The 27,655-nt window shown below is 37.7% G+C and overlaps 2 protein-coding genes across 3 annotated transcripts; both read left to right on the forward strand.

Moving 5' to 3' along the window:
- The first annotated feature begins 783 nt into the window (after nucleotides 1-783).
- tmem167b (transmembrane protein 167B) lies at nucleotides 784-4,356 on the forward strand. Its single transcript, XM_055020919.1, has 3 exons — nucleotides 784-934; nucleotides 1,598-1,729; nucleotides 3,014-4,356. Exons 1-3 carry the CDS (start codon nucleotides 925-927, stop codon nucleotides 3,094-3,096), a joined length of 225 nt encoding a protein of 74 aa, XP_054876894.1. The 5' UTR covers nucleotides 784-924; the 3' UTR covers nucleotides 3,097-4,356.
- A 3,048-nt stretch (nucleotides 4,357-7,404) lies between these two features.
- mapk14b (mitogen-activated protein kinase 14b) lies at nucleotides 7,405-27,593 on the forward strand. Of its 2 annotated transcripts, none has more exons than XM_055022725.1 (12): nucleotides 7,405-7,853; nucleotides 12,995-13,124; nucleotides 17,430-17,488; nucleotides 19,561-19,672; nucleotides 19,961-19,990; nucleotides 20,132-20,179; nucleotides 20,264-20,378; nucleotides 20,894-20,965; nucleotides 23,375-23,454; nucleotides 24,395-24,473; nucleotides 25,462-25,635; nucleotides 25,710-27,593. In XM_055022725.1, exons 1-12 carry the CDS (start codon nucleotides 7,735-7,737, stop codon nucleotides 25,772-25,774), a joined length of 1,083 nt encoding a protein of 360 aa, XP_054878700.1. In that variant the 5' UTR covers nucleotides 7,405-7,734; the 3' UTR covers nucleotides 25,775-27,593. The 2 variants fall into 2 exon arrangements, with proteins under 2 accessions (XP_054878700.1, XP_054878708.1); XM_055022733.1 differs by lacking the exon at nucleotides 23,375-23,454 and adding an exon at nucleotides 23,841-23,920.
- Nucleotides 27,594-27,655: the final 62 nt, after the last annotated feature.

Raw genomic sequence — 27,655 nt, forward strand, 5'->3', positions numbered from 1 at the left:
AAATAAACAACAACAGATACATAAAAATCTCTATATGTAAATGTACATGTAGTAACATACAATTGCAATCAGTGAAATAAATGAACAAACAAACATACAAATAACTAAAATAAAATCTATTCACTGGCATAAATTAATGAATGATTAAACAAATAAATCTGACATATGTACAATATCCTAAAAACCTAGAAAAGTAATTAGTAAATAAAATCCTGAATATGATTAGTATTCTGCACACTGATGTAAATGAAAATATACAAACAATAAATGAATTCATTAATAAATTGGATACCATGCACTGGTAAATATATGAACATAAAAAAGAGAACAATTTTCACATAAAATGTGTTCTTCCTTAATTAAAATTGTATTTTTGTTGACAATTACATTTATAGTGCACCAAAATAACATTTTTTCTTCGTCTTTTATGCAACATACAGAGTTGTTGAGTATATTTGATGAAGCAAGGAGGATACCCAAAAGCATTATAACCCATTTTCTTTCTGGTGGCATGAGAAAAAAAAAATCCAAATCGGTTAAAGTAAAACAAAATAAGATCATCCTTGTCAGTTATTTCCATTATTAATAGTTAACATTAGTATCAAGTCGTGCCTACGAATTAATCGAGTAGTAACTACAATTTTATTTTTTCTCCAATGTCACCTTACGGGCTCTACAATGCTTTTTATTACAAACCCGTGGATTTCAATGAGGTCTTACCAATGATCTCCAGTAGGTGGCAGTAATATCAGTTGGACAACAACAAACGTGCAGCATAAAGGAAGAGTGTTAGGCAGGAAAACGGAAAAGTCAAACGAGTAACCAGGATGCGACACAGAATACCTTCTCTTTAAACTGTACGATGGTTTGTTAATTGTTAAGAAGAAAACGTCATATAACGTAGTCAGAGACCAAGTTGCAGCTATGACGAATGGTAAGTGAATTGCTTTATCCGACAGCTTAGCGTGTGGGGAATAGCTTTAAGTTGGCTTAGTTGTGAAGAGCAGAGCTAGTGAAGGCTAGTTGGGCTGTAGACGTGGCCCCTGGTGCTGCTTTCTGTCATGTCATGAGAACCGAAATAAACCCACCATTCATTGTGATACGGACCGATCTGATTGTTTTTGAAGCGTTACAAATGGACTGTCAAGCTCCTTGTGTTTCCTATGAAATTACAATTCGAGTAGCTTGCTAACTAGCATTAGTCGGTGAGGCTAACACTAAACAAATCAGGATGTCCAGGTGAACCTTACTTGTGAAGTGTGCATTCTTCTCCTGTTTTTTATGGTCTGTATCTTGTCGGCAGTGGACAGATGGAGACTTAACCTTAAAATGTTGACATTGCTGAAACTGACCAAAACTGACTGGCAGAAGATTCATTGAAACAGTTTTTGCTACTTTTGCTTTTCAGCAATCGCTTGGGAAATAATTAACACTTGAATTTAAACAATGGAAAGAGAACACTTAGACAAGCAACCTGCTCACATTTCAGGGTGCATCTCAATAAATTATATCATCCAAAAACTACAGTTACACTTAATTAATTTTTTTTAAAAAAGCAAAAACAATAGTTTATAATGTTGTTTGTCCTCTTTTGCAGTGTACTCCTTTGATGGCATCCTTGTATTTGGGCTGCTGTTCATCTGCACTTGTGCGTACCTCAAAAAGGTACCACGTCTCAACAGCTGGTTGCTGTCAGAAAAGAAAGGAGTGTGGGGAGTCTTCTACAAAGGTAAGCAAAGAGTAAAATACCCCAACAGAATAATAATTCAACATATTGCAGTTATTAAAAAATTGAAATCATCATAGTTTTTTAGGTATTGTTGGATAGTTTTTCTGTGCAGAAATAATGCTGTATTTTGTCATAAATAAGGGAACTGTTTGTGCCATTAATACCCAACTTTGTCATTATAGAGCTTAGCAAATAATACAATTGGGAAAACTTTTTTAAAAATCCAAATTAGACAAATACATATCATTGTCAAATAAAGTCACAGAGTAACTTTATTTTTATTCTGCATTTAACTTACCAGATTTTCCAAAACATTTGACAAAGCTAGTAAATAGTGAGATAAGCACTCTTTTATCCAGTTTATACCAAAAAAATTACCAAAATGCTGACATGTACTGACTGACATTCATTTCTGAAACTCCTGCAACCCTGTTTGTTTATATTGGCCATTGGGTAAAAGGTTATCAATTCATGGCGTATGAAAATATTAAACAATTTGTTTTATCGCTCTGACATTAAAGTTGAACTAAAATTTATCTGTTTCTTGAGCCACTTTGTTGCTAATTTGGGGGACGTGCCATCCAGGATAGTTGTCCATTTGGAAGACCCAATTTGTGCCTGAGCTTTAACACACTGTCTTATGTCTGTAATGTTGCTTTACTAATTTAGTGCAAGGCGCTTTCTCCATGATGTCATGTATTTTGTGAAGTGCACAAACTGCTCCTGCAGTTAACTTGATGATACCACTGCTGTACTTCAAAGCGGGATGTTACTTTGAAGCTTTATTTTTCTCTTACGTGTAACAATGGTGTTTATAGCCAAAAACACTTCAACTTTAGTTTCATCAGATCACAGAACATCTTCAGAAATCAGAGTCCTTGTCCCTAAATCCATTTGCAGAAAGTGGAAAAAAAACTTTTATGCATTACTTCATTGTATTTTGGTACATAACTCATTTAATTGCAAATTAAACTCTACAATCTGATTCAGCAACCTTCTTCAGCTATCATTCTAGGATTCATACACTTATTTAACACCAAACCACATTCTCTTCTCCCTATCTGGTATAACGGCTGGACATTCCCACTGTGTTTGCAAAATAATTGTTGCAACAGAGCAACGTGACACTTTAGGGAATCTTGTACGCAAGATATCCGATATCTGTTTCAGTCAAAGTTGATGTCACCAAAGGAAGCAGAGAGTTTACCCCAAAATACATCTTTCCTGTGCTGTATCTCTGCCTCACTGACCTGTAATCTTCTTTATCCAATGTCTCATTCTCAGCTGCAATAATTGGGACAAGGCTTCACATCGCCGTGGCAATTTCCTGCTTGATCATGGCCTTTTATGTCATCTTCCTGAAATGATAGTCACCCTGGACTGGACAGACGGAATGGCTGCTGGCTGAGAACGGACTCATCTCTGTGGTCCTGTGTCAATCCTCGCCATGGGGGCTGCCTCAAAGTGAGGACAAATCCCCCGCTGAGCTTCTGGACCCTTGTAAATATCAAGCCAGTGCTGCCCCCTTCTGGAGACTAGGCATATAACTCTTTATTGAATATGTATGCACTACAGTGATGGAGGATATTGTGACTCTACAGATCCTACAATTGAGAGAGCCTGCTGGTTCTTTTGATTTCATTCTGTCGTTGGGTTGTATTGTTATTTGTCTTAATTAAGACACTCACATGATTATTATTAATATTGTACTTTAAAACAGCAGAATGAAGGGTGAAATGTGAAAACACTTTACCTGTGTACAATTTTAAATTTGCATATTAAAAAAAATAAGTAATAGAAATCCAATGATTAATTCCACTTGCTCCCAGTTATACTATTGTTTATGTATTGTTTTTCCTAGCACCGGTGGAGGGAAAGCTAAAGCTAATATATAAATATGTCCACTCTTTTTTAAAAAAAATTGCTTTTAATCTTGTACATTTTCTTACAAGAGCCTCTTATGTTTGGCATCTCCTAAACATGTTTCAGGTTTGAAGGACACTTTTTGTACATGTTTATGTTCCATTTGTTCGATCGTCACCAGGGATGCTTTTCCACCTCTTGTTTCAATCAAAAACGTCATTGTGCTTTACTGGAATGATATGTGAAGTACTGAAACAAAGTAGTTCATGCTTGTGAAGCAGAAGGAAAATGATGCATGCTTTTCAAATAAAAGAAAAAACAAAAATGTGGTGAGCATTTGAATTCAGATCCCCTAAGTCGATTCTACTGGAACTGTTTGTGCTCCACACAAACAGTTTCACTTTGTTTTTGTTTTGTTTTTTCTGCGTATTTACCAGTTTGCAATTCACATTTTTTGTTAAACTGCTTAAATCCAAACAAGAATATGTTTTAATTTGGACTTTACGGTTCTGGTTGAAGATGAACCCCTGGCTCAGTTAAAAATCTTCAAAATACTTTTGTACCTTTTTGTTTCTAGGACTGATTTCTATATAGAACAATCTTATGAACAGAACCTTACTAGTTCCTTCTACCTGCTGGAGAACAAAATTCCCACAGCATGATGCTGCCACCACCATGGTTCCATGTGATTCAGGATGATGTGCATTGTTCGTTTTGTCACAAATTACATTTCTCATCTTGTTATAAACTGCTCCACAACTTTATCCCCAACCTGTCTGTTGTGTTCTTTGGTCTTCGTGAAGACTTTTCTTCTAAAAAATGTTCTTTAGCAAACCTCTGAGGCCTCCACAGAACAGATCAGGTGTGACGAGTACTGATCTAGTTGCATGGTTTAAAATTTGATGACTGAAATTAAATCACACATGTGCGATTTGTATTAGTGAAAGAAGATACTGAAACTAAATTTTCTTTCTCTTGACAATTGGATGCTAGATTATGACCCATGCAGCCCCTTTATAATTTATACTAAGCATGTATTAATGTGATGAATGGCTTTGAGATCAGTTCAAGATCTATCACAGATCTACCAAATTTGCAGATCGCCACAGAAGAGCTCCAAATGAAAAAGAAACTAATGCTACATGACATAACTAGTCATGTATCTACATTTAATTTGCCTGAAGATGTGAAAGCAATGCCAAATGGGTTCCGTGATCATGCCAATTTATTCATTTGCTGTTAATCAGACTTCATTATTTGTGCTATTAAAATGCATTGTTTTGGAGAATTCAATGATGTTTTGATAAATAAAATAAAACAATTAAACAGTCTCTGCTTCTTGTGTTTGAAAAACACATTGTTTTCCTCAAGTGTTAGTGTCCATGAAGCATAACTCAACATACACGTGTCTGCAAGTTTCAAATAGTCAACTTGTTTCAAAGTAGCTCACAGCCATTGTGGTCAGCATTTTTCTCAAAACAATACAATGTTTTGGTGCTTTCGTTTTCACCCCCAAACCCTCATGCACGTTGCAGAAACTCCCCTCAGAATTTCCCATCTCAATTGTTTCAGCCCCCCTCAAGCATAGTGATGGGCTCTGCGTGCTGCTACTGGTTTAAAGATGACTTCCTCTCAGTTCAACTTGGCGTATTTTTGATTCATATAATTTACCTTTTCTAATTCGTCCAGTGTATTTATGAATGTGCTCCAGATGCTTTCTCTTTAACAACCACGTTTTCAAACAAACAGTAGCAAAAACAGTGTACATCCAAAAGCTAGTACGGTATGTCACCAGGTCGTCCCTTCACCTTCTTTTCTTCACAACAGTTTTTATGAATGGAGTAATTGAACATCAAGTCCATACAGGCTTTCTAGTGCCAGAAGCAGTTATGAATTGAAGCATCACATTTGGGCTTGTACTGCAAAATGCGTTAGCCTCAAAGGAGAGAGATGGAATACAAGTGTGCTGTTCATAAATAAGATAAAGATCAAAAGCTATTAATATACTTCCTGTTCAAATACAGAGCCTCCAAATCCAATGTCTATCGTGCATTAAAAACTCAACAATTTATTTGCATGTCTATGTATTGGTATCTAAAATCTTTGACATTTACTGCCACATCATCTTTAATGAATATGGTGTGACTCATTTTGAAAATGCCAAGATGTGTGGTTTTTTTTTTTGTAAAATCTACCTCCTCGAGCATGTCAGTTGACAAAATGCACAGTTTTGTGCTTGACCCACTCACCTTTTGGTAAATATGTCTGCCTATACTGAATCAAGCTAGCAAACAACAGATATTAAAATGTTGCCTTACAGTCGTTTAAAACATGGACATCGATCAAAGCATTATTCAAGCATCAAACTAGTCCAGTTCAAATTAAGACCATGATCAAATTGATAATCAAGCAAAACTTGAAAACTGTTCAACGCTGTTGCTCTTCCTCCAGATTTTTTCTTGCATGAAAATGGTCTATAGATATACAAAGTGGGTGGGGACAAAAACAAAAGTTGTACAGATCTAAGTGTAGACGAGCTGAATACAGTCATAGTGTTTTTATTCATATGAGTGATTCTTCCTCCTTATTGAGAAGATCAGACTTATCATGCTGCCATGCATTTGTAATAGATTCATGCAATTTGAATCGCTGTTGCATCTTGGATAAATATTTTGGATAGATATCTTTGAACTATAGGAGGAAAATGCATGTTATTTACTGGAATAGCTTACTGAGGTAACTCCCAAAGTTGTCTTTCAAGCATTTTGTCATATCGTATTAGTAAAAATAATACCAGGTTCAGTTAAAAAATATAGTTGAAGATCCCAGAATTAAAACAGAATGTGTTTTAATTCACATGTTTTGTTTTTCTCCACTTCCGTAAGATATGTTTATATGTTTAGAGACAGTTCCTTCGCTTCATATTTTTGTCTCTTCATTGCTTGAAAGCATTTTATTGCTGAAGAATTTTGTTGGCGTGGGTCTGTTTTTGGAGATAACTTGAGTTTTTTTTCTCTTATTATTTCTTTTTAACATGACTGATGATGTCTTTGAAATTGTGCAGTGACCTAGACCAGGATTCCCTCCAGGAAGAGATGCTGTGTCTCAGTGGGACCTTGCAAGCTGATTGAACGACAACAATCCAGCTGTACCCGCTTCCTCTTCCACAGTCGCTGTGGCTGGTGCTGATCTTCAGTGCTCATGAGGAAAAAGGTAGAATACACACTGGGCAGGTCACCAGTCCATTACAGGGCAACACAGAGACATACAGGACACACAATCATGCACACACACACGCCAAAGGGCAATTTAGAGAGCCAATTGCTTTTAGACTATGGAAAATCTGGAGTACTCAGGGTATAACAACAGCAACTTCTACTGTTACTACTAACAGTAACAATAATTATACAAATAACAATAACTAGTCATGTATTACTACATACAATTGCAATAAACTGCACATGTCTTGGTTATAACATGTCAATATGTGAAAAATGCTCCAAGTATTACTCTACAAGGCAGTATGTGGACCAAATTGGGTTTTTTAAAAACAGTTCTACAAGATTTTTTTTTCTTAATTTAAACCAAAAAAATCACAACAAGTTTGGTTGTAATTAATATACATTTTAAAAGTATGCCTCATCCTAACATTTTCTTATCAGAGGCTGCTCAAGTAAAAAGCTCTAATTATTGACAGCGGGAGATTACCGCCCCAGGGGATATCCCCAAGACACCCAACAGCGCGCACTTTCTCGCGAGAAAATCTTTCTCCCCGCGGTGAACGCGCAGAGACGATGGGACGTGCGCGTTCAGGTCGCCTCGCGCCCAGCTCAGAATAGAGGCGAAAAATCCAGCGAAAGCCAGAGAGAGGGCTTCCTGACCTGAAACATTGTGTACACCAAGTTGTTTCCGAGCGCTCCGCAGACAGAGGAGGGGGATTTTCCTTTTGCGCAACTGCTCTTTTTTTTTCTTCCCCTTTTTGCAGAGACTGGGCGAGTGAAGTTGTCGTTTTTTTGGAGTTTTACAAAGGGGAGAGCGGCAGCGCAGCACGTCGCCACACGCAGGGAGGAGCGGAGAAGAGGGCAGAAGTTTCCGCTGGCTTGTTGTGTCGCCGCGGGGCTGCTGGTGGTCAATCCGCAGGAATGTCGCACAAGGAGAGACCCGTTTTCTACCGACAGGAGCTCAACAAAACCGTGTGGGAAGTCCCGCAGCGCTATCAGAGCCTGTCTCCGGTCGGCTCCGGTGCTTACGGATCCGTGTGGTGAGTAATTGCCGCTGCAAGAGTCCTGTCAAAAGCTTACAGTGCGATTGCACAACGACCGAGTGGCTTTCCATGACCCGCGGAGGCCGAGCGAGCTGGCTCTCCTCTGGAGTAGTTATTAGCTTGCACCGAGCTTCCGAGGAGGACATGCTGAACAGCAGCTATTGTTTACAGCTGCGCGTCGTGCACTTTCCATAGCAGTTCGCGTCAAGTTCGGGCTTTATGTTTTTGTGCACATTTGCTTGCTTTTTCATGCTCACATTTGCTTGTATTTTTTTTTTTATTTGACTTTTGCTTTAAGTTTTAGCGAGACTCCTGGTGTCCACTGTGCAGGCGGCCTACGGTTTGCACTGGTCCCTCCTCTGATGAGATGACATGCCCATACTTGTATCCTATGGAGAAACGGTGCCTCCTCGTTGCATCTGTTCTCATGGTGTCTGTAAATAGCATGGCTTCTCTTAGTCCTGCACGTGAAGAACTCACTACCGTCTCAGTGTTGCATGGACGTTATGCATTTTCCAGTTCGGTGCAGCCTGCAGAGTACCAGGAGGTCACGTGGTTTTTCGGAAAGCAGGCCCCCCTACTGCACGTAGTTGTACAGGAACCCATCCGAGGATGATGATGATGACTCTAGTCTAGAATGATGTCATCCTTTCTCCTGTTGTGTTACACACGGATGAGTCACAGTCCCGAGCTTAGGTGTTGGCCTCACAGCTGTGACGCCCTCCACTCAGCCATGTCATTATGATATATAGATGAGTTGCACCTCTAACTTCCCTCCTTAAGTTGACCCAACTTTAGCTGCTTGGAAAGTCTTTTGCGAGAGGAATGCCACGGAAGTGCATGTCCGCTATTAAAATGAATCTGGAGAACTCTTGCAAAAGTCTTCATACCCCCTAAGCTTCATGTTACAATCACAGACTGAAGTGGTTTTTATGTTGTGGAGCCACAAAACAGTTGCAACTGTGAAACGGAAGTCACTTTAGTCTGGGTGTAAATGCCTCAAAGATTTATCAGAGAGTATCTTTTCGAAGTACAATATGTAGTCAGTAAAACAGACACAGTGAAAGCTCTCACTTAGACATAAATGACATTTGCAAAAATGCTGAAGGTCATACAGAGTAGGAAGCACAGATCAGAAGTAGAGGAAAGAAGAAAACACACATATCACACCAGATATTGTCATCCTAATATTTGCTAATGTTATTGTTATTGCAAGATTTTCTAGTATTGTGCAGGCTTGGTTATTCATAGTATAATTTAATATCTGTGGCCAAGCTCAGATTCATGTTTGCTCTCCATCCAAATTGACTGAGCTTGAGGAATTTTCCAAGGAAATTGAAAGAAACATTCCTCAAAGAGGCTTGCAGTGGTAATCAAAGGATGAAGTCACTGTAAAGGCATTGACAGCTGACACACTTTCAGTTTTAATTTATGAAAAAAGTCTGAAAACTTTGTTTCTTTTTTGCGTCATTTCTCAATTATTTACTGTCTTGTAAATAAAGCTCCTCCGAAAGTCAGTCAAATGAGACACAGTCTAAAAAGTTTTAATTCTGCTATTACTCTTGTGAGGTTCTGTGTGATCAAACTATTTTATATTTTTCTTTTACACTTATCTTAAGAGTTTGTAGAGTTTACCCTGAATGTCACTGTTTGCATAAAGTCAGTGTCGATTACTTTAAATAAGCTCCAATAAAAAGAAAAAAAAAACAAAAAACATGAACCCAATACAGAGCCAGAGATCAATCACATTTTAAAGTGTCAGACAGTCAAAGATAAAAATGGGGCACGACTTTGCAGCAAAGTTTTTGAAATTCAAATTACACGCCTTATTGTGCTCTGACTCACTCAGTTCTTGTCTCACAGCATTATGTTTTCATCTTAAGTTAAACAAATCATTTTCTGTCTTTAGCTTCAGCATTTTCAGAATTCATTTTAGTCTATAGCGTGGATTGAACGTCACAAGACGTCGCAGCAACTCTCAAATGGATGGAAACTTCAGTTTTGCATACTTATTTTTTTTTTCCTGCAGGTCTGTCCTCTTCTGGATGAAAAGAAAATAATTATTTTGCCTGGAAAGTCATGTCCTCTAGTATTGCATTCAGAAAATGTGTTTTATGTGTCTTTATGAGCAGATCATATTACAGCTTCACTGTATTTTAAGGTTTTCTATACACTGCAATTTAGTTTTTTTTTTCATGTTCCTACTACTTTAGTTTGTGACCCCCCACTCCCCCACCTCCAGTAAATAAGCAGGGTGTAGCTTGGCTGCCAAAGTTATTACAGCTCTTATATTAATCATACCAGTTAACTTCTTACATTGATTACTCTAGTTGCCTTATGTCACTATGAGGACATCAGCAGCTCAGTAATTATGTGCATTGTGAGATCTGACAACTTGAGCCCAAAAACAGCAAATCTAGATGATAAGTGTAAATACATCTATGACAAACCTTAAAAACGTCTTTTTTTTAGTTTGTCATGTTTCTCAAAGGTCAGTCTGTTAGCTGAAAAAGCTGCACTGTCCTACATTTCTCAATGATCTTGATGCTTGTTCTTGTCATAAAAGAATAGAATGGATAAAAAGATTAGTGCTCATAACACCTGCTTTATACCTGCACGAATTAGTTTTACGTCGCGCCGTGGTTTCTTTTCTCCATTATTTCTTTGCAAATGAAAATTAAGGTTGTGACAGCAAAAGTCACCTAAAATTATTTTGAGAGCCTTAAGAGTTGTAAGAATTTGCCCTTTAAAAAAAAGTATGTTGTTTTTTTAATTAACTCTAGTTAATTTAAATATTGCATTTGTACTCAATTGTTCTAAAAAACACTATGTAACAAAAGCTAAATGCACTGTAGACTTTTATGTAAAGTTTAGTTTAAACCTTTCTTTTTGTTGTTTTCATTTGATTAGTTTCCAATGTGCTGCTGCTGTTGCACTGAAGACATTGCTAGAAATTACTATAAATATAGACATAGATATAAATATTCTTTGTGGTCCCGCAGTGGGAAAATTCTGGTGTAACAGCAGCATCAGGGCATGTAGGTTCACATAAAGATAAAGTGTTAAAAATATATGAAAACAAAATTAAGAATGACATACTGTCTGCTACTGACACCAGTTACAGAAAAGTCTTTGTTGTCTCAGTTTAATCATGTTGGTTTAGTATGTGATGCTCTAATAATCTGAAATTTCACTCAAGAAAGCACCTGTCTTCAGACTTTTGTGATTAGACTGCGTAAAACTTGCTGAGGTTTTGTTGTCAGATGTGACCAAACACCTTCTTGATGTGTAAATATAGGGTGGCACAAAATGCCATACTCAGTTTTAGTTCACACAACAATGTGATTGTAGGTTTAGGATTTTCTCCAGGAGAGAATATCTAAAATGCACTGAAAGATGAGACTGCACTTATTACAGACATCTCTACCACTCATTTGTAGTACTCATTTATGTGTTTGCTCACTTAGCGTGCCTGTTAGTCAGCAGCCTGGCTCTCCACTTCCATGCGAAGCTGGCCTCACAGCATTGCTCCTTTTTACAGCCCACAGTTTATGGCCATTTGTTGCTGCACTTCCATTTATTACAGACTAATTGGATGATGTGTGCTTAGGCTTTTTCTGTTTGCCTTGTAGATTAGCAGTAGTTTTAAACATAGTTTGCTCGTGTCATATTTTTTTTGTGTGTTTTTTATTTTAGTTCTGGTTCTGCTGAGTATGACTTTTCTCTCACTGCTGACACACACATGGTTGTTCCTCAAGCCTCCAACATTGGGTGTGGGAGATTATCTCCGGCTTACTGGAAAGAGCGCCAATGCTTATCTTAATGTTCTTGTTATGGATGCATGACAAATAGGGTCATAGTTTACCACTAAAGTGCCACAGCTGGGAGTAAATTCTAGGACGTGTTTAGTAGTTTTAGTAGTTTAAAGTATCTATTTAGGTGTCCAGGAGAAATTTACACTGCTGTGTTTCTGGGTTAGGTTATGTTTTTGCTGCTCAGTGACTAAAGTTTCTGTTTGTATTAGGTAATTTCATAGTCTAGTCTTACAAAAGCATGTTGACCAAAAGCAAATTACCATTGTAACAACATATTTGTTAGCATCATTACTTGGAAAGATTGCTATTTTTTTTTTCCTTCTGGGTTTGCAATCGTCTTTATATCTTTTCAGATTAGGTGATTGACCTCAAAGGAATGTGGGTTATCTCAAGCAGGTTGTACTCCTTTCAGATGCAGGAGAGGCAGAAATATGTTGTGTGTTTTAAAGGCTAGACCTGTCTGCCACGTTTCTGTGTGTTGAGGGAACCACAGAAAATCCCTCGATGAAACAAAATCGCTTCTCTGCTTTTTGGAATATGCATGTTTGGTTCAACCGGATTCGCTGTATGTTTTTAACAAAATATGTCCTGTTCAACTATTTTTATTGAGAAACAGTTGCTTTGTAAGCAAAGAAGTTGTGCGGTAGTCTCCTTTTTAATTTGAAAAATCTCTGTAGTGTAAACAATTCATCACAATTGCATATTTTCAGTGTAGCAATATTTGATGTTTTTCAACTCCAGGAATTTTTACATGCAATTTCTTTGATGTAGAGTCTAATGATTTGCTAAATAATGCATAAAAAAGCAGTTCTTTGTAATTACAATACAGTACACTTAGATATTATAACAAGTATATGTGTGTAATAAGGATACCTAATATGCTGTGCATTAAAGAGTAATTAGTTATTAGAGATTTGTATTTCCCAGTACAAAGTTTTTAAAGGTGTGATGCTGAATATGATGGCAAAATGTGTCTTTACATAATGCAAACTTAGTAACTGGTAGATTTGCTTTATCTGGACAGTGCTTTGAACAGCACTGAAGTGGCTTTTGTTCTTCTACCTGTTGCTGTCCACAGTGGTCATAATGTTCAGCAGCAGGTTCAGTTATAAAGTAAGAACTGAAACCGAGGGCTCAGTGTTATGCAATAATTTGCTCTGTCTGCTAGGTTGTTGTAACCACCTACACAATCAGGTGAAGGATCTCATTGTTGGCTAAATCAAGTGGAAATGTTGAGCTTTTGATGCGTCGTTTACTACCTGCCTGCATGAAGACATCGACTGCCTTCTTCTCACGTGTTTCATACGTTCTGCTCGTTCACAGCTCAGCGTTCGACGAGAAGACGGGCCTAAAGGTAGCGGTGAAAAAGCTGTCCAGACCTTTCCAGTCCATCATCCACGCAAAGAGAACGTACAGAGAGCTGCGGCTGCTCAAACACATGAAGCACGAGAACGTAAGTCCCCTGCAGTTCGGCCTCTCTCGCTTCCAGCAATACCTCTGTCCTGGCTCTGCAAACTCGCGCACAAACCTGCATACGTTTTTGTTTATTTTAAGATTTAATAACCGCTCGATCACATTTATGTCTGCTGTACATGCAGGGAGAGCCATGTAACATTAGGGTATCATGCAGAGCTGATTATGGAGCGGGGGGAGAGGAAAACATGTTGTGACACACGTAACCAGACTGTACTAATCAGGTTACAGGTTATTTATGTAGCAGGTTTGAAAAGACTCCAATTATGAGAAAAGTGAAGGTCATAGCAACACACTGAGGTTTCGCTTGTCCTGTGAATGATAGCATAACCAGCATGCCAGCTGAGGCAGGTGTCAGCTCTTGCTTGGAGAGGTTTTCCCCCTGCATGTGGCTCTGTGGTGCTTTGCACTTTCTGAGTCACCAAACAAGTTTACTAAATGCACTCTCCTCACCCTCTGATCTATCAGGATCCATGAACCCTGCTCCAGGATCTGTGGAGCCCGCTCCAGGATCTGTGGAGCCTGCTCCATAGATCAGAGGTTTGTTGCTGTTTGTCACAGCAACACTGCATTATTCAGGGCAGTGGCTTCAGTTGCCCTCCCACAAATCACTGCTTTGGTTTCCAATTTGATTGAATTGATTTCAAAGTCTAGATGAGCATGAGGAAGAAAAAGAAGTATGAAAAATATTTCAATTTGTTGTTTCCATGCTTCCTTTTGTTTTTCCTTTCTTCTTTAAAATCCTGCTTTCCTTCCTTCCTTCCTAAATCCTTTCCATCTTATTTTCTCTCCTTCTTTCTGTCCCTCTTTGTGTCATTTAAGTTTTTATTGGTATTCTTCATACTGCTTTACTTTTTTATCCTTTTGTCTCCATCCTCTTTCGTTCTTTCTTGTTTCCTTATGTTTCTTTCTTTCCTTGGTCTCTTCCTTTTTTGTGTCCTTCCTTCCTTCTGTACTTTCATTATCCCATGATCCTTCATTGCTTTGTCTGTGTTCCTTCTGCCTTCCTCTGTGGTGTTTCCTGGTTCCAATTTAAAGCTTTACAAACATGGACTTAAAAATTAAATTAAAGGTATTTTCTATGAAAATTGTGTAGGAACTCTAATAATAGTAGTACTCCTTAAATGACTGAGTTACTCTAGATAGCAGACATTGGCTATTTAAAGTTTAGGGCTAAGTTGTGTGTGCAGAAATTGGCATGGCTAGGAGTTTATTTGTTTGTTGGTGTGCTTGCAGCTATCATAGGAGTAAGAGACTTTTCTGAACAAATATCTGAAATTTCTTTCTTATTTTCAATTCTATGTCTCAAAAAACAAATGTCGTTTCATTTCAGTGCTGGCACAAGTTTAGTAAGCAGTGACGGCAAACAGAAAGCACATCAACACAGAAGAATAACAGAGAGAGTCATAGAGTGATGTTTGATTAATGCAGTCAGGCTGATTGTCTCTGGATGGGGTAGAGAGAAGAAGGAAGCTGCTGTTCAGCAGCCTCACTGCCTGTGGCTACAAGCTTGTGTAGACCTGCACCGTCTACTGAGGGCAGCAGATGGGACAGGACACAAATATGTTTGTGGATTCTTCTCAGTCAGTGGTTGGTGTGGATGTTATTGCTCTCTGGAAGAATAACTTTCTCCGCTGCTTTAACCACTTTGCTTTCTGAGGAGACTTTATTGTTCCAGGTCAAATCCTCTGAAGTAGTTACTCCCAGGTATTTGGAGTTAGTACGTCTCTCTCTGCAGAGATTTGGGAGTGGTTTTGTCTGCTTCTGCAGAAATCCACAATAATTTCCTTGGTCTTCCTGACATTCAGAATCAGGTCATCGTTGTTGATGTTGCAAGTTCAGACCTGTACAGTGTCTCATCATTGCTTATGAGGCCGAGCACTGTGATGACACCAGCAAATTTAACAGTGAGATTTGATGGAAAAGAGGAAGAGCAATCAGGTGTGGAGGAGAGTGTATTTCTTTCTGTTTTGCTTTTGTCATTAAAGCTTTTGATGTAGAAAGTGTTTGACGTATTCTACTTCAGGCTTTCAAAAGGCCTTTTAAAGCTTGTCTTAGTTTTGCTCTTTTATTGGAATTTATGAATATTTGAAAAAATGTCTCATAAGAGTTTCACATGTTGTAATTAAGTATCAACAAACTGTCATGAATTCAAAAGCTCATCTGATTTTTGGAGTTTGGAAGTAAAACATGGAGAAATTATTTCTGCACATCACTTTGCATAAAAAATAGTGTAGGATAGTTTTGACTAAAATTACAAGTGCTGGTAAAATTTTTCTTGATATTGTGGCGCCAAGTGGAGATCTTTTATTGGTAACACTTAATGAGGTTAAAAATAAACGTACTGTAGACCAGGTGGGGTCAGATGATATAACGATTCCATTTTCCAGATTCAAACAACAAATCTTGTCTTTTCCTTTCACTTTGGGATTTTTATTCTGCTTTCTGTGAGTCTGTCACATAAAATCTCTGTCAAATACATTGTTGTAAAAGAATCTGTGTGAACCTGATTCCTTTGACTCAAACCCGATGAAAGCTTCTTGTGATTCATTGCACTCTCAAAATGACTTTTTAGCTAGATCCTGTTTTCTGAACACACCCTTATTTCACTACTGGATCAGCTACAGCATGTTTGCTGAGCACTTTTGGAATTAGTGTTGCACAAAGCAGCGATACTGCAGCTACCTCTCTCTATTCATATAAAAAACAGGTTTTACATGAAGGGGGCGGGGGATTTTTTGGGATTACTGTGATCATTATGCTAAATGCATATCAGTGACATTGTATAGAAACTGAATAGTTTGCTCGCATAATAAAATCACACTGAAAGGCTTATGTAAGAGTGCATGCATGCTACTGAGCTCTTGTTCTTCATGTTTACAGGAAGCAGAAGCATAAAGCTGCACAGCTTTTTGATACAAATGTGAGATTTACACACACAGAAAAGGGATTCTGTGTTTTGCTCATGCTGTTGCCAGGAGACTCCCCGGGTTTTGATTTTGGAAAGTCAAACTGGGCCAATCAGCTGTTTGCTGTGGCTGCAGCTCCACCAATAAGCTCAGAGTTGGGATGCTGTGTGGGTGGGCCGCTCAAATGTTTTCACAGCACCTTATCCATCTCGGTCTCTTCTCTAGGGGTTGGGGGCAGGGCTGGCACTCTATGTCAGTATGCATGCTTGCACCTATATGTAGATATAAATATGCATGATTGTGTGCATAAACAGGTGCTTCAGGAAATATCATATGGCGTTTATGCTCAATGTTTTTGCACAGTGCTCCTCACCTTTGTCTTTGTTCATCCTGCAGCAGCACGAAAGCAGTTAATTCATGTTCAGATATTTAACACATCGTTTTTGGTTTTTCTTTCTTGCACTTGCTGTCTCACTTGACAAGATTGTCGATAAGCGCAAAAGAGCCCCTGCTCAATTTGATGTATGCAGTTTTTCTTTTAAAATGAAGTGTACTTAGACACATCCTATTGGTTTGTGTTTTTTAGCTTTGTGCAGACACTTGACCACAAAGGAAGTAAAAAATTGTATTCTGTGTAATCTCCCCATTTGTGTGATTAAAGAGCTGTGCAGCCAAAACATAGCATGACCTACATCTAATATAATCAGATCAAATTAGATTTGTTAGTTGGACTTAATCTAAAGAAACATTGAGGTCACTTGAATATCTAGTTATTGTAATTCTGTCAAGGTTACTACAGAATCTTAAAGAGTTTGGAATTTACTTTTGTTATTTTCCAGATCTAGAAATCTATTAAAGAAAGCAATTGATGGATCTTAAAAATAAATTTATTTAAAATCTATAAGGTCTAATTTCAGAATAGGTATGATACAGCAATACTTTTTTTTTTAAACAGTGCTGATCTACATTGGTCCTTTAAACTGTGAATGGCCCTTTATCAAACCAATACATTGAAAACCGACTTCTGTATTTCATGATTGTTGAACATGCAGATGCCAGTGTTTATTTTGCAGGTGAGGTTCTACTACTCAAAAAAGCCAATGCATAAAACATTTTATTTTGAGAAAATTTTCATCTGCAAAGTCTGTATTGTTACAGCGGAAAGTCAGTGGGAACCTGGCTGCATGCAGTAAAAATAGCCCTTGTCAAACTTGTTTCTCACCTCAAACAACTTGGGTGCAAGTGTGGTGCTTTCTTTGGATTTGAAACAAGAATATTTAATCATGTCAGCTGAGTGTTTTCAGATGTCATGTTCTGTGTCGAAAAGCAGGTAGTTGTAAATGATTACTAACCTCCTAACTTATGTTTCCCTGCAGGTAATCGGACTCTTAGATGTTTTCACCCCTGCAACCAGCTTAGAGGAGTTTAATGATGTGTAAGTTACTTTTTCCATACCCCCCCTCTTTCTGCTGCCTTTTTGTCCCCATTTGGAGTCTTTGGTTTTTACTGTTTTTCAGTTTCTCTTCCTCCTTTCTGTCCACGGTTCTGTTGCTCGACTTCAAACTAATGGCAGTTCTGCAAAAGATACTTAAAGTTTGTGTGTGCCCAGCTTGTGTCGAGTGTGTACCAAGGTGAATGCAGAGTTGAACACACGTGCACACCGAGCTAGTCTCCATGGTAACAGCCATCTGGCCGTCTCTGTGCATGTCCTCTGTGTGTGTGTGTGTGTGTGTGTGTGTGTGTGTGTGTGTGTGTGTGTGTGTGTGTGTGTGTGTGCGCTGAATCCTCAATGAGCGTCCTTGAATTCTCTGTGTGCTGTTGCGTCATCAGCCTGTTGCACATTTGTGGAAATGTGAGTTGAACCTGCACAGACAATTCAGGATGTGCGACACCTCTGTTTTAGTGAGCGTTCGTGAAGGCAGTAAAAACAATTTTCCTCCTGCAGAAAATCAGATGGACACAAGTCTCTCACTGACGATGATTCGGGCCATTAGAAGCAAAGCCGTACAGTGGGAGCACTAGACTGCGCATCAGTGTGCAGTACTTCCATTTAGCGAAGCAAAACGGGTTTCAGTTTCACAAAGTAGGAGTAAAAATTCAGCTTTTGTTTCATGCCGTTCTAATTCAGGATGTTAATGTGTTAATGTGTTCCGCTGTGCTAATTATGAGTTGTATGTGTTTGCTCTTGAATATAATTTATTGAAAAGTAAATGTATCAAATAGATACATCTTAATAAATTAAAACATAGTTGAAAAGTTAGTTTATCTTAGTAATTGAATTGAAAGTAGCACTTACTAAGGTACCTTGCACAAATTGCTATATAATTCAACATAAAAAAAGTACATTTAAAATACTATCCCCAAAAATTTTACATGAGGGAAAAAAAATATTATTTTTCCTTTAAATACAGATTGGTTGAGTTACAATTAGCTGCAACAAACAGACCCTTATGTTAATCCACTGCTGAATCAGAGACATCTAAATCATTTTTATCTTAAAGAGAAAAAAGTGACTGGATTATTGCTCAGTGATCCATAGTCCTCTAAATGGCAAACAGGTGTAGCAAGTGTTTAATTTGGTTATCAAGGTCCCAGAGTCTGGAGGAAGAGTGGAGAGGTTAAGTTTCCCCAGTCTGTGTTTACTGAATGATTGAAACCATGCCATGTGTTGCAGTTGCTATGCGTGTCTCAGGTTTTACAACTGAATTGTTGAAACAAATAAACTGCTTTTCTCATTTATCTCCTTCCACTTGGTAACTATTTCAGCTTTAGAAGCTAAACTGAATAAAATAAAGAGAAGTATTTGTTACAAATGCAATGAATAAATTTAATCTCTTTGAAGAGGTTTAGAAAACTAGATGTTGAAAGTGACTGTGGGCAGGTTATGGTACTATTTACAATTAAATAAAAATGAAAGCACACTTTGTGGCTGAGAATCAATAATATTTTTATTTTAAGTAAATTGTTTTTGTTAGTGAAACAATAAAAAAACATGCAAGCTAAGTTAATATTCAAATAATATGTTCCTATAATACCGAACCATCCTGCACCCACAAGTTACCAATGAAGCATAATGGATTGACGGCCATAATCAAAATATACATGCTCAGCTCCATCTGGCTCCATCTATTTTAGCTAAACTTGAAATTAATGAGCATACTATGACCAGTCCATTTAAAGTGTGTTTTTTCCTCTAAAATACAAGAATCTTTGTTTGGCTCAAGAGGTAAGAAATTGTGGCTCTTTGAACATGTTAGGAATCCAGCTCCACCTCCAGCAAACATGGATGTGGTTTCATTATCAGGAAAGCATGAGTGAAACTGATGCCCAAGTTGACCTTCGTTCCTTATGCTGATAATGCTGATGGGATTTTAGAAGGTTGTAAACAAATTGCCAAGTGTTATAATGAGTCACCACACAATTAGGGAAAGTAATGTAGCGCGACAAAGCCTTCACACAACTACTGATACTTATGTATAATAAAGATCACATCTGTTTCATTTGCAGATATCTGGTGACGCACCTTATGGGAGCAGATCTAAACAACATTGTCAAGTGTCAGAAGCTGACAGACGACCACGTCCAGTTTCTCATTTACCAGATCCTCAGAGGCTTAAAGGTTGGTGGGAGTCTCACTCAATTAACAGCTTCAACTAAAATTCCTAAAATTAGTGACCGGGTGCAATAGGGTCATCTGCAGTCTTTGATTTAATGCTTCATTGTACAAAAGAAGTCAAAATAATGCAATAATCAAACCTAGCAGTTTTCTCTTCTTTTGTTTTTTGCATCAATTTAGATTGTATTTACATATTACATGTAAATATGTATGTGTATAAGTGTATATTCTGTTGTCTAAAACAGTATTGAGATTGGAAGTTAAGCCCTTTTTTTGCTCTTTCTCCTACAGTACATCCACTCAGCAGACATAATCCATAGAGTAAGTGTTGGCTCTGCTGAATATGAAGATAAACTCCATATATTAAACTATTTTCTTTTAGCCAAAGTATACCGTTTTTTTGTTTTGTTTTTTGTTTTTATTAAACATGCTGACTAAATGGGACCCTTCAACCTTTTTTAGGACTTAAAGCCCAGTAATCTGGCTGTTAACGAAGACTGTGAGCTTAAGGTGAGGAACATTTCCCAGAACTGTTTTGGACCTTCATCACAATGAGCGGTGCTCAGCACACTGTCCTGTCTTCTCATTGCTCAGATCCTTGACTTTGGGTTGGCGAGGCACACAGATGACGAGATGACGGGATACGTAGCGACGCGGTGGTATCGAGCCCCAGAGATCATGCTCAACTGGATGCACTACAACATGACGGGTAAGCTGTCACAATTCTTAAAACTGAGATGAACATATGCAGTTTTACAAATCCTACAATTTGTACTGTTCTGTTAATTGTACTGTTCCATTTGGATACATAGGCCTCATTTCTAAGTTCAATAAATATAGATGGATGACATTAAAAACAGCCAGTGTGTCAAGATTGTATTTTTATATTTTCAGTGCATATTTGCAGAGAACATTGGACTCACAAATTCTCCAGAACATAATATTATCAAAAAGCTTTTTTAAGAGTGCAGCCCTTTGATTGTGGGTATGGTCAATTGTCATCTTCACAGATCGGTATAAGTGTGAATTACCTGAACCTGTTTTATCTTATTCTTAGACTTTTCTTTATGCAGTGAAGTTGGTTGGTGTGAAAGTCATGCAGGTGTACAATTAAACCGAGGATAATATAGTTGTAATTTCTGGAAAAAACAATAAATCTTTTTACCTCATTTGTACAGATAAGTTTTCATGCCTGTGCTGATAATTTTTTTAAATGTTTAACAGTGGATATCTGGTCGGTTGGATGCATCATGGCGGAGCTGCTTACAGGACGGACACTCTTCCCAGGCACAGACCGTATCCTTTCATGAATAAATCTCTGTTTGGTCATGATTTCTTTAATACTATTCATCTGGAGGACATTTTAGCTGTTTATGTAATTTAGTTTTACACCAATCTGAGTTCATATTAAAAACTTGGCTTGCTTAGGCTAAGCCAAAAGGGTTGCAAAGTGTTTGTAGGTTGCATGCTGGAAGAGTAAATTGATTCATGTGATGTCCTGATAGTAGTGATGGACCCGTTAGTGCATGGCTGACCATCTTCTGCCTCTCCACGACAGTGCCTTGTTCAGCTTCTCTTCCACAAGGATAACCACAAACAGCAGCTGAGCATTCAGATTATTTTTTATTAAAACATGCATGATCCTAATATGTCATTTTAGTGCAAACACAGTGAAATGTAGACGTTGGCACCTGCCAGTGGAGCAATGGTCCTGTGACAAACAAAAACATGGGGTTGGCAGGCGATTGTGTAATGTGTTTGTGATCCTGCTCTAAGTAACCAACTCATCCATGCTTTCTCTGCATGTCCTGTGTGTGGGTGTCGTTAGAGTTGGGATTTCTTACCACATGTGATTCACTCTTTTGAAGAGCAATCTTTCTGGTCTGCCTCCTCATAACCTCTCTGAATGAAATGTGAATATTTATCTGGGAAGTCTAAGAGGCCCAGGCGTTTGCCAGTTACAATGTTTGCAATTATTTGCGATTGTAGTAAACCGTTACTACAGATGTATTTGTTCATTACCAGCAGATCAAATTTAAATGAATATGTGGTGGATGTCCGGTTTCTAAAACATTAGTGCATCACCACATTAATGCCGTTTTCTGGATTCAATTCTCCCAGAGAGAGATTGCTTAGTGGGAGAAAATTTAAACAATAATTGGACATATAGATATTAGAGTTTTGTAGCTCATTTCCATTCTCCAATATTTTCTTTTGAATGTCTGACCTGTTTAAAGTACTTTTAGGCTAATTCAGTTTCTCCCCAGCAGCTCATGAGCTTACAAAAACAGCCTTAAGATGTATTTCTTGATTGATATATTTACATTCGAAGCTGCTGTGGCATGTGTAAGAATGGAGTGGTTGTCAAACAGGGTTGGTTCTACTATTTTTTTAATAACAGACAAAATGATGAGGACGTTTAAGATCTTATATTGGCTTGAATCTCTGTGTGAGTTCCCTGGAAAATGACAACCTTTACTTAACTGAGATTTCCGGAAAGAGGTCAACATCTCCACATGCAGTAAGTTCTATGGCGAGCATATTTTGAAAGCTGAAGAAAAAGTTCAAATGACTTAACTTTGCTGTACTTCATTTATCCTTCCTGCTATCCAAGGAACTTTTGCTTTCCCCTGCTCTTTTGCAGCCTGAATGAACCCCAGGCTTATTTAAAAAGAGAACAGTTTGCTTTTATGTGATGTGAATAAAATTAACTCTCCTCCAACTTACTTTTATACACATCACTCATACTGAAAATGGCTGAGATGGAGGCTCCATAATGGTCATCTCCTGATTTTTCTGTGAACCTCTAACAATGAATTCAATTTTAAGCTTGACGACAACCTCGGAGTGGAATAACACTGCACGGCATGATATTTTACACTTTGTTGAAGTAAGCATAACTCTTTTTTCACATTATAATGAAATAGTTTGCAAAGTCTTATCAAGAGGATCTTTTAGACAAACTTCAATTCAAACTGAAGAATTGCACAACAAAGTGTTTGAGCAGGACTTTTCAAATCTAGTCCTTTGGCCACTGCTTTGAGCATTTATTTGTGTTTTTGTTTTAATACATAAAAAACCATTCCATTAACAAGTTCAAAGATAGAAAATAAATAATTTAATCCTTGGTGTGTTATCAAGACATGAATGGGAAAAGCAGAAAGAGCGGTAGATGAGAATGAATGATTTCCAGACATGTTAGGGAACAGCAGTAGGGATCATTCTTTTAGATCAATATTTATGAGACAAAAGACAGTGAATTATTTTTCTGAAAATGAGAGAAACAGCAGCTTTTGTCCATGAAGATCAACAAAACACCAATCAATTTGCAGGAGATGAAGAAAAGGCTTTTCTGTGTCAGACAAAATGCTTTTAACATCTATCAAACAAATTTAGCGCTCAAACGTGACAATGTTTACAGAGCACATTTATGCAAACAAGTAATGCATAATGTTTTCATTTTCTGCTCTCAATCGTAATAGAAATCTTACTGCTCAGAGGGGCTCAAATGCTGCAGAAACTCCCATTCAGTCTCGCTGCGTTTGTAGCGTGGCATTTATTGCTCTAAATCTCAGCTGAAATTACTTTGGATTATTTCTTCTTTTTTTTTTGCATGTTTTATCGCTCATTTTTCCTTTTTTATTTATCAGTGTCGTCCATCCATTCCTTTGTTTTTTTTTTTTTTCCTTCATGTGAGTTTCATAGACATTGATCAGTTGAAGCTTATAATGATGCTCGTCGGAACCCCAGGGCCCGAGCTCTTGATGAAAATCTCTTCAGATTCTGTGAGTGCTAAGTACCATCCCGCCCAGTTTGTCCGTTGCCTGTCTGTGCGTTCATTGCCTCTGTTTTGTTCCGGTTATACTTAGCCCACTTCCTTGTGTTTACACTAAACCATCTTCTGTCCAGCTTTGTGTTGGACTTCAGTTTGACTTGCTTTCTCTTTGCTTTCCATGTTTGTCAAGCATTCTTTGAGCCCTGCCAAGCTCTAAAGGATTTATAAATCTTCTTATATTATGACAGTCAAAACATTTCTTGATTGTCGCAGCTTTTGTCTGACACTTTCCCTTCCACTCTTCTATATCTGCCTCTTTCCATTTAATTTCAAACTCCACTAACCCCCCCCATGCTTGATGACTCGCTATGATTCCCCTTGACTCCATGGCTTTAGATATAAACCAGCTGCAGCAGATAATGCGTCTGACGGGGACTCCCCCAGCCTCTCTCATAAGCAGGATGCCCAGCCATGAGGTGAGACCCCCTTTCCCTTCCCCAGGTGGCCTCCTTCTTCAGCCAGAGTCGGAGGGCGGGGGCGAGCAGTCAGCTGTCAGCTCGATGTTTGTTTGCAAACAAATAGCGGCAGACTTCCCTTCCCCACCAACAGGCTCACCACCACTCTATGCTGTCGCTCCACTTCTTCCCTGTTTCCTTTCTGACTCACCATGCCTGTCACTGCGATGCTTTTCAGAGTGCTGTCGTGGTGCAGCTCCTGTTGCACTGGTGATTAGTTTTCAGTAGAAAATTTTGTGCAGCGATTTTTTTTAAATTCCCCCCCCCCCCCCGGAGAGTTGTACTAACTTAAGTGTGTGGAGTGGAGACGTTTGGACCCGTCTCGCTGCACCAAGATGGGTTGCTGTGCCAATATTTCTTGATTGTGACAATGAAAGGTGGGATTATTTTGTTTTTTTTAAACAATTTATCTTATTTTGCTTATCTCTTTTACAGGCAAGGAACTACATTAACTCGCTTCCTCACATGCCCAAGAGGAACTTTGCTGATGTGTTCCTTGGCGCCAACCCTCTTGGTAAGTTCCTCTTTCGGTGTTGGTCTGTGGTTTTTACCACTTCTGGCTCACTGCTTCCCCCTAGTGGCATTATCAAGTATTATTTTAAAAGTTGCCATAAATCTTCACAGTGGTATAAATCAGTCTAAATGTCTTTCTGCAGTTAAAATAAACTTTCTGCAGTTAAAATAAACTGAAAATTATTATGATGAAGCAGTTTAGCATTGAATAAGCTGAGTTATTATGTATAGTGTTTTAGCTATGTGAGTTTTTGAGTGTATTTCATTGAAATATGGCTGGAATGGTCATCTCGGGTTGAACAGATAATTTTCAAGGCAGATATAAATTTTCACTTATTTCTGCTTTTTCATTCATAGTTTAATTTTAAACGTTCCATTAATTTTTCATATGTATCACTGAGTGAATGAAATACAAGATAAAATGAAAAATGTTACCTTTTGCATTGGAATAAATTGATGATATGAAAGTGCTAATAAAGACTGTGAGCAGGGGGTTAAAAGTTTATTGAGATGAAATTTAGGCACATCAAGATATTATAGATAAAGGAAAAAGGTAAACTTCTGCAGATGGATTAGAAATAGAAGCTACTCAAGTTTGCTTATATTTTGTAATGCTTTCCTCTGTTGTTTAAAATATGTCTCAGTGAAACCAGAAATCTATTTTGCTGGGATTTTATGTGATAGTCCAACACATAATTCTGAAGTTGGAGGGGAAAAAAAAGACATTAAAATGTATTTTACCAAGTTCTAAGTGATACAGGCTGTAATTTTGTGAGTTGTACATATAAATAGGTTTATGTTCAGCTTGCATGCATCCCTTCTATAATTCAAAATGGCATCTCCAGATGTTAAGTGTCTGAAATTTAATTTTGTATTTATTTTAATGTACCTCGTATTGTAAAACCACATATGAATAGAATGTCTAAACATGTCAGTGTTCCTCAGTGCAAACCTTACATAACCCTTGTGCAACAACCATTGTGCTTCAGCTGTAGACTTGCTGGAGAAAATGCTGGTGCTGGACACAGACAAGCGGATCACTGCGTCGGAGGCGCTGGCGCACCAATACTTCTCTCAGTATCATGATCCAGACGACGAGCCCGAAGCGGAGCCCTACGACCAAAGCTTTGAAAGCCGTGACCTGGAAATAGAGGAGTGGAAGAGTAAGTTTGGACGAGATGGGAACCTGGGCTGGGGTAAGAAATTCGTACTAATTGTTTTGTTTTCCCTCCCTCAGGCCTAACCTATGACGAGGTAGTCAGCTTTGAGCCGCCACCTTTAGACGATGAGATGGAATCCTGAGTGGGGAAACGCCTTTTCTTCCTTTTTATTTAGGTCTTTTATTATTATTTTTTTTATTTCAAAGGAACACTCTTAAAACTATCAATCACATGTGACCATCTGTTTGTTTCCTGCTCACATGCACAACCATGACATTCAAGTGCCTGCCATCATTTATATCTTGGGGACGTTGTGATAATCTGTTCATAACGCCCCCTAATTTGAACCCTCTTCTGAGGCCAACTTTAACTTTTTTTTTTGTTTCTTAGTTTTTTGTTTTTTTTTGCTTCCAACATTTAATTATTAGTTTTCAAGTTTTAATTACCCCTCCTGGAAAACAGTATACATGCCAGTATCTGAAAACAATTTCAGGAGATGTATTCGAAGATTCACATTTATACAGTTTTACTACTTAGCAGTTAGCACAGCAGGGGCAAATTTTATTAGTATTTCTCTCCTTCAAATATTAGACAAAATGTTATTTCTGTGTAGATATTGCAACAAACAGTATTTGTACATAAGTATTTTAGGCAAAAATAATTATCATATTAGAATATTCATTGACACTTGAACCAGTCTCTTCAACAGTATGGATTTGATTACCAGAGTTCATCCTAAAATGGCCTAAATTGATATTGTATGTAATTTATACTATGTATGTACAGAATATGTGGGGAAATGTATGAGATTAACTCATTATGATAAAAAAAAAAATCTAGGCTTTATATTTCTTCTTGGTTTTGTAGACTTTGTCATTTTTTCAAGAAATTATCACTTATGGAAGAATTGCATATTCATCAAATACATCAACTTGATGTATTTGTTTTCTCTGCATCAATTCATAAAAATTATTTTGCTCCAAAATGAATGTTTTAGCAGTCAGAAAACTCCACTATTATTGCAGCATGATGAAGACAGGGTTGGCTTCGTAATTTATTCAGATATGATGTTTCCTGCGAGAACATTAGCTGTCGATGTAATTTAATCATATTGCATTTTATAAACCATATTGCATTTATTGTGTGTGTTGAATGTTTTTGGGCACCAGTTTGCTCTGTATTTATGATCCTTTTTGTTATGTTGTTTGTATATCAAAATGTAAAAGAGAATGTTATTTGTCAGATTTCAGGGTTGTTTTTATTATTTATGGAGAGCCTCTTGTTTCAGAATCCAAAAGCATCATTAAATATCTGATTTTCCCCTCATTGGCCTCAGGGACTGCAGTTACAGCTTGTGTATCGAAGCAGACAGAGAGAGAGCCATATTGTCTAAAATATGTTAATGTTAATTGGCTGAAAACTGAGTTCTTAGCATCCTGCCGGTATGATAGTCATGTTTACAAAAATGAAGATGGTAGACCTATTCAGAAATGTAGAGCCTTAAAAATGTTCTTTACTTGATGGACCAACACATAGCATTGGATAATTCAGAGGCACAAACAAATTGGGGTTTTTTTTCTGCACAAATAAAAATGTGACAGAGCTTTGCAGAATTGTTTTTTACTTTAATTACAGCTGGAAATACTTTATTTCATCAGGCTTTGTCCATCTAGAGACAAAACAATTTTGGATGCAAACCATCTGTGAACATTGACTTTTTTTTTCCAGTCTTGCCACTGTTTCTTAATTGGAATTAGGTCTGGCCTTTCACTGGGCCATTCATCCACATAAATATGGTTTGTGGCCACACAAGCAGTTCTACTTTAGTCTGATTATACTAGAGAATGTTCTTTCACATTTGTGTTCATTTATGACATGTGGGCCTCTTCACAATTCAATGCTTTTGTTGGTCTATCACATGAGATCTAGCTGAAATGCACTATAGGTTATTGTTGTAACATGGGAAATTATATATATATATATATATATATATATATATATATATATATATATATATATATAT

The sequence above is a fragment of the Poeciliopsis prolifica genome, unplaced genomic scaffold (genome assembly GCF_027474105.1).
Source record: "Poeciliopsis prolifica strain line A6 unplaced genomic scaffold, Auburn_PproV2 SCAFFOLD003, whole genome shotgun sequence".
Lineage (NCBI taxonomy): Eukaryota > Metazoa > Chordata > Actinopteri > Cyprinodontiformes > Poeciliidae > Poeciliopsis > Poeciliopsis prolifica.